Source organism: Penaeus chinensis, chromosome 1 (genome assembly GCF_019202785.1).
Source record: "Penaeus chinensis breed Huanghai No. 1 chromosome 1, ASM1920278v2, whole genome shotgun sequence".
NCBI lineage: Eukaryota > Metazoa > Arthropoda > Malacostraca > Decapoda > Penaeidae > Penaeus > Penaeus chinensis.
This window is the reverse complement of record NC_061819.1, coordinates 19,018,020-19,025,519: the sequence shown is the minus strand read 5'-3', so window position 1 is coordinate 19,025,519 and position 7,500 is coordinate 19,018,020. Positions and strand designations below refer to the sequence as shown.

The following is a 7,500-nucleotide window of genomic DNA, read 5'->3' as shown; positions in this document are numbered from 1 at the left end:
AATATCATGAAGAATGTCAGGAGAGGTACAATCCAGGGAAGGGTAATATTGTGACAAAAGGGAATCACATGAGGGAGTGGAAGAGATAACAAGGAAGGGGGGGGGGGGGGGGGTACAGATGAAGTAGAGAGGGGAATGGGGTGTGCTGGGAGGGGTGTGATGAGTAGAAAGAGAATGAATGTCAGCAGTCACTTTGAGCAGAGAGATTGGAGGAAGGATAAGGTAAAGGAATGTTATTTTGGGCTATGACTAGATAGTTTTCAATGTTCTCATACATGCATATGTGTGTATATATGTATATATATATATATATATATATATATAAATATATGTTTGCTTGTGTGTGTGTGTGTGTGTGTGTGTGTGTGTGTGTGTGTGTGTGTGTGTGTGTGTGTGTGTGTGTGTGTGTGTGTGTGTGTGTGTGTGTGTGTGTGGGTGTGGGTGTGTGTGTGTGTATTAAATTATATATATACATATATATATATATTTATATATATTAATGTGTATATATATATATTATATATATACACACACATTAATATAATATACATATATATATATATATATTAATGTATATATATATATATATATATATATATATATATATATATTATATATATATATATATACACATATTAATACATACACACACACACACACACACACAAACACACACACACAAACACACACACACACACACACACACACACACACACACACACACACACACACACACACACACACACACACACACACACACACACACACACACACACACACACATATCTATTAACCCAATGCCACCAGTCATGGCATGTACATACATGCCATACCCACTGTGAGTTTACATTATTGATTGTTTTTAAACATAAATAGCTACACTTGTGCTAAATCACCAATGAGCCAATTATAAGTACTGCCTGTCCCACCCATTTACCCTTTCCTTGATTTACAAAAATATTTTACATTATCTTCTTTTGATGTTACTAATGCTTATAACGTAGTAATATGATAAAAAGAACACCATTGATATTCATAGCATTAGTTAAAAAATAAATAAATAAATAGAATAAAATAAAATAAAATTAAGTTAAATTGATTAATTTAATTTTCTGCCAATTCAAGGAAAGGTGAAATCAGGTAAGGTCACAAGGTCTATTTATTGACTCCTTTGTGGCTAAGCATTACCAGAGCCATCTATGTGCAGAGACATTTCACAAAAAAAAAAAAAAAAAAAAAAGAGCACAGTATTTTCCCATGGCATTGGGTCAATATAAATATATATGTCTACATATCTACATATCTATATATCTATATATATGTATATATATATATCTATACATATACATATATATACACACACATATATAGACGTATATACATATGTATATACATATATATATATATATATATATATATACATTAATATAATTATAATTATAAATATATCATATATAGTCATGAAAAACTAAATATATGATATTTATGTCATATAGTAAAATAAGAGCAATATATGATATCTAGTATTTGGATATAAATCTGCTACAAGATTTCCATTCATATGAGTATATATTTAATTAACTTTTTGCAATGTTGCAAGGTTTGTTCCAATACTATGCGAGGACCTGAAGGAATTTTTGCTTACTTGTTCTTGGGAACATTCTTGGAATAGAAGGGTAATGTCAGAGTAGAATGCTGTGGTGGGAATCACAAAAAATCAATCCCATATAACTAAACTAAAAAGTGTAATCGAAAGCTCTGTAGAGGTGGAAGTAGTTGAAGGATAAGAACAGGAGCATACAGAGTGAGGTAGTACTATGGGAGGGGGGAGGGGGATAAGAATGCAGAATAGTAATAAATGAGAAGGGGGGTTGAAAATGAAGAGGATTGTGGAGGACGAAGAGATGGAGTGATGGATGTTGGGAGAGAGTAAGAAATGTTTTCTGAGGTTTGGGTAATAACCTGTGTAGGTAACTTGCAATGGTCTGAGCTGACAGCAGGTACTGAAGAGTGGGTAACAGTCACAGTGTTCAGAATCATTATCAAAGGAAAGCCAGGGGTCAGGGAATCAGAAAATTTCATATGTAGGCCTACTTGATAAAGGGGTAAGCATCAATGCCCCTCATAAAATTTCAAAATCCTTATTGGCCATGGTAAGCCTGGAGCTTACACCTGAGGGGTAAGAGCTAGATAACTAAAAAGGGGAATACTGTGCCCATGACTCCTAGAGGGTGTTCATGACTGACCCAAAGCTAGCCTTTTATCCTTCCAATACAGTTCTTACATCTTAGGAAGTGTACAAAAGGGGTTGGAAAAGAGAAGAAAAAGGAAAGGGGAAGCAGGAAAAACCATGCAAAACACTGAGGCTTCAGTCTCCATCTCCTAAGCCTCCCCACAACAACTGCAGGCATAGGATTGGGGGGATTTGAAGCAGGTTTAATAGCTGTTTAATATTATTTTCTATGTAGAGATTATGATCAGCTTCCATGATATGAAGACAATATTGATGAAAAAAAATCCCTTGTAGAACAAATGGCTAGAAAAACTGCAAATGGCATATAATTTATCATGTTTTTTGTATTAGAGAAGACACAAAGAGACATTTCTAAATCAGCATGGCAGAATACCAAGTAAGAGCCACCCAGAGCACCCTTTGGATATATAATCTGTCATAAACTGCCTCAATTGACTATCCTACCTTGCCAGGAGACCACCAAGGCGATGAGTGCTGGAAATGTCGCCCCGTATAAGGATGGACAGAGTCAGCAGAGCAGGAGGAGCAAAGAAGGCTGGAAGTTCTAGGACTTCAGTGTACATATTTACCTACATGAAAAAGTAAATAAATAAATAAAAAATTAAAATATAGTGATAAATAGATATTTTTAAAGTAAAGTAACTGATATGCAACTCATTACTGTAGGGATCACAAATATTGCACTATACAGCACCAATGTTTTGTCTTAGAAAGAAAGAAATCTCTAACAGTCGAAAGAAGTCTCAGGTACATTTAAATAAGATATCTTAGAATAAAGATGCCTGTGCATATAATATACTGTATTTTTCTATGCATACAATATACTTTTCGTTACCTTGACATAAAAATCCAAAATCTGATGCAAGACCATTGGATGGTATTTGAAGTCCAGAAGAGCAGAGAGAAAGAAACGCTCCATTCGTACCATGAGAAACCACAGTCCTACAATTGTATTGCAGCTCACCACTTCCTGAGGCCAGTCATGATAGGGTTTTTCTAGAAAAAATATTTTAATTTAATTTTTGAATGGTACTGTAAAATAGAACACAGTTAGCTAGTTACAACTTTTTTGTGTGAGGTTGGGGAAAGGTGTTATCTACATTCTGGATATCTAGAATTACAAAATGTATTTTAGGCCAGTCATGATCCCTTTACATGCCACAGAAAATATAAATATTTAACCGCTCAAGTGTATAATACTTTTGGCAAATTTAATGACTATTAGATTTTAAAATTTCAAAAGAAATGCTGCCTTTATCTAACAAATTTATACAATGAAAATATGGTGGGAAATGGAAGATGATAAAATGGAGGGAGAACGATATATTTATTAAACAAGCATGCTGCGTATTGTTCATAAACTATATAAACATACTCTCTTTCTGTCGATCTTCTTCCTGTGCTACTATTGCCCATGCACAGGCTGTCTTGGCAATGGCAGCAACGACCAAACACCAAGTTACTAGAGAATGACCACTCAGGAGCCTGGCAACCGTCCTCAAGAAAGTCTCAGAGATGAATTCAGGGGAAGTGAAAGTTGTTGTTTCCAGGAGGGAGATGACCTGAAAAATACAAGAATACCCATTTTATAACTTAATGTGGCGAGAGTGGTTGTAATCAAAACTTTGCAAAGAGATTTATAAAGACCTTACTTGTTTGAAGTGATTTGATTCATCCCATTTAGTTAAAAATTCTGTGAGGAAATGGTTGACAACAGGGATGAGGGTTCCTGTGCAGCGAACAAGGTTGTGTGCAGCCAAGAGAAGTCTCTGTTGACGTTCTTTGCTGGCTGCCCCCAGGCCTTCCACAACCTCTGTTTTTAAAGACCGACTAATAAACACTTGTATATGTTACACTTAGAAATATGGATCACCAATATAATTTATAGAAAAAATCATATTACATCCTGCACAAATACATGTTCCTAGTAATATTAAGGGGAGCATATGCCATGCATAATGAATTTCATAATGAACATATTAATTTAATTATCAAATACTATACATGACTATAATGTGATAATCATCCACAAGTTTTAATAACTTCAAAAATTGAATTTTGTAGTTTCTATTTTGTATGTGGCTTCATTTTGTCCTCTTTTGCTTTTTGGAAATGATACTGTCAATGTTCAATTAATACATAATTTAGAACAGACAGAGAAAGAGGGACAAAGATGTTTATCTATTTTCTCTATTGAAAATTATCTGCCACATCAATATCTAAGGTCATTAGCAGCATATACAAAATATAGGAATAGGGTGGGGCAAGAAAGTTTCTTGGTTCACAAGGCAATGTTTGTAATAAATTACCACTGTATATATATATATATATATATATATATATATATATATATATATATATAATGAACTGACACCTCTCCCTTCCCTTTGAAAGATATCAATTACTTGATTGCATGCAAAGGTATCAAGAAGTACTACCTCTATCTCTTTGGCTAAGTTCAGTTTAAATTGGACATGGAGCATAACCCTTGATGTTGTATTAAGCTTCAGCTGCTGCATTGAGGTAAGCCATTTAGGTGCTAGCAAGTGAGGTGTTGGATGAGAGTTTTTATGGTACTACAACAGAAGTAGATGTTGCTGCACCTGCAATTGAATGTAGATGGTTGAGGTGGTGTAAACTCTGGTGTATGAGACACTGAAGAGGAAATAGCTGCAAATGGAAATGAATCTGGTGAAGACGTGAAGGAAGAGAAGAAAGGCACCAAGCAATGGGAAGGAGTGGTGCTCAATGGCATGTATTCCTCTGCCTCACTTCCTTTACCCCATCAACTTTTCTTCCATGCTATGGTTAACAGGTCCCTTTTCATGTTTCTATTATATCCAATATACATTATTCTGGTAGGGAAAAGAAAAAAAGAAAAAAGAGAGAGAAAAAAAAAGGAAATTTGCAATGCTGAATGACAAAGAAGACAGAGGACACAAGAATATGTATTCATTCTAATGTCTGCAGAATCTCACGGTCTTTGCTAAATTGTTGCCAGATGTAAAACAATGTATATTCCATAATATTTGTAGAAAGAAAATACAGGAAAACACAGGGACCACTCAGGAGCCTGGCAGGTGTATATCCATCAGTTTGTATTTCTTCTAGAACTTTAAAACTCAATTCAATAATGCTATGACACACACAGTTCCTGAGAGGTGTATTTTTTTTCTTTTATACCACTGCATATGCTCCCCCTGCCTTACTTGGAACAAATTAATAAGACTCAGTAAAACTAGTTCCCACCTGTTCTCAATGCTAACTCCAGCCAGTTGGTTATGCTAACTAAAACATGTTGCTGGTGAGGTCTAAATAAGGAAATAATAATGGGATTGGAAAGATGAGTCGCTGAGTTGTTAGGCCACTGCCACTTTTCACAGTCTCTCATTCCTTTTACAATGTCTGGGAATCTGAAAATATGAGAATATAGGTCAACGTAAAACTTTATATCTAAATTTATGCTCTTCAGTAACATGATTCTAGTATTTACTGTCTGTGAGCACAAACTTTAAAGGACACTGCATATATCTTCTAAAAAAAGAAAAAGAAAAAAAGAAAAGAAAAGAAAGAAAGAAAAAAAAAAAAAAAAAACAGACAGCACTTACTTCCTGTACTGAGAAACAAATATCATCTTTTCCTTCTTTTCCTCTAACTTCTCTGTGTAAACATTATTATTTGCTTGAGGAACAGCTGTGTGGCGGTCATAAGGATTAGCCTGAAATAGAACAGAATTTCAATCATTATGACCCATAACACCAAAAACTGAAAGTATGAAGTACCTGTAGTGTACTGAATATTCAGAGAAAACTAAGCAACAGAACAAACCACTGGATATTAAAGCCATTCCACATTAAAACTGTATTTTACCAATAAGTAAAACAAAATATTTAAACAACTTCTCAAATTCATAGTCAACTAACCCTTTCTGCTCTAATTTCCTCAGCCCAAACATTATCACTGTCTTGGACCAAGGAGCCTTCCGAGCCATCCTGAAGCCTCGCTCTTGCAGCAATCATGGATATCTTTAGGTTCTTTGGTGTCAATGGCACTGTTCTCTTGTATGTCAGGTGACCAACCACCAAGTCAGGTCGGAACAGCTGATACAGTCTGGAGGAAGGAAGTTCTCAGTCCAATTCTAAATTTATTATCTAAATTGGTGGCAGATCTAGAAAAGTTTGGAGGTACATCCCAAACTATTAATTCATGATAAAATCAATTGTAAAATTAATGATAAAAAATAATAAGGTGGTAATAATGATAATGATAATAACAATAACAATAATAATAAAAATGATAATAACAATAACAATAATAATAATAATAATAATAATAATAATAATAAAATAATAATAACAACAATAACAGTAGCCACAACAGTAATAATTATCCAGTAATGATAATGATAATGCCAATATGATATATTATCATAATTGTTATTTTTCAATTTTATATGTCATTACTATCTTCATTAAGACTACATGGGGGGGAGGGGGCACATGCCCAGGAGCTACCCCCATGATCTGCCACTGCTTATATGATTTTATCTATTTAGAAAAATTATCAACCCATGTTATTTAAAACAAATGAAACTATATATATAGTAAAAATATGAAATATAATATATTTTGCAAATCTCAAAACAGCATGCAACCGTGAATACCTCAGAAGATGGCAAGTACTGTTGTGAAAACCAGGTTTGCCTTTCAGCATCATCAGGAATAGCACACGATTCTTTGTCACATCCTCACGTATTGTTATGTACTGCAGTATTTTGCAGGCCAATGCACACTGTAATGTTATTCAAAAGTGATTACTTTTTGTTACTCTGTTTTATCTCTGTATGTAGTTCTTTTTCACTCTTTCACTGAAGTAAAGTGCTTTCCTTCTTTTAATCCATATATTTTATATGTGATTTTTTATAAAAGAAATCTTAAACATATAACAATGTAATCTGTTTAGAGGAGTAGAAGTAAAAGATTGAAAGGGAGGGAGGGAGGGAGAGACAGGAGAGAGAGAGAGACAGGAGAGAGAGAAAGAGAGGAGAGAGGAAGAGACAGGAGAGAGAGAGGGATAGGAGAGAGAGAGATAGGAGAAAGAGAGAGACAGGAGAGAGAGAGGGAGAGAGAGAGAGAGAGAGAGAGAGAGGGAGAGAGAGAGGGAGAGAGAGAGGGAGAGAGAGAGAGAGAGAGAGAGAGAGAGAGAGAGAGAGAGAGAGAGAGAGAGAGAGAGAGAGAGAGAGAGAG

At 34.7% G+C, this 7,500-nt stretch overlaps 1 protein-coding gene across 1 annotated transcript in view; it reads right to left on the bottom strand.

The window, feature by feature from the left end:
* Positions 1-7,500, bottom strand: part of LOC125026846 — a 20,747-nt gene that overhangs the window by 6,242 nt on the left and 7,005 nt on the right. The window contains exons 5-12 of the mRNA XM_047615447.1: positions 6,918-7,045; positions 6,178-6,364; positions 5,863-5,972; positions 5,504-5,667; positions 3,907-4,067; positions 3,630-3,816; positions 3,090-3,250; positions 2,699-2,823 (exon numbers count right to left, since the gene is read on the bottom strand). Coding sequence (XP_047471403.1) covers positions 2,699-2,823; positions 3,090-3,250; positions 3,630-3,816; positions 3,907-4,067; positions 5,504-5,667; positions 5,863-5,972; positions 6,178-6,364; positions 6,918-7,045 — 1,223 coding nt within the window. The remainder of the gene's footprint in view (positions 1-2,698; positions 2,824-3,089; positions 3,251-3,629; positions 3,817-3,906; positions 4,068-5,503; positions 5,668-5,862; positions 5,973-6,177; positions 6,365-6,917; positions 7,046-7,500) is intronic.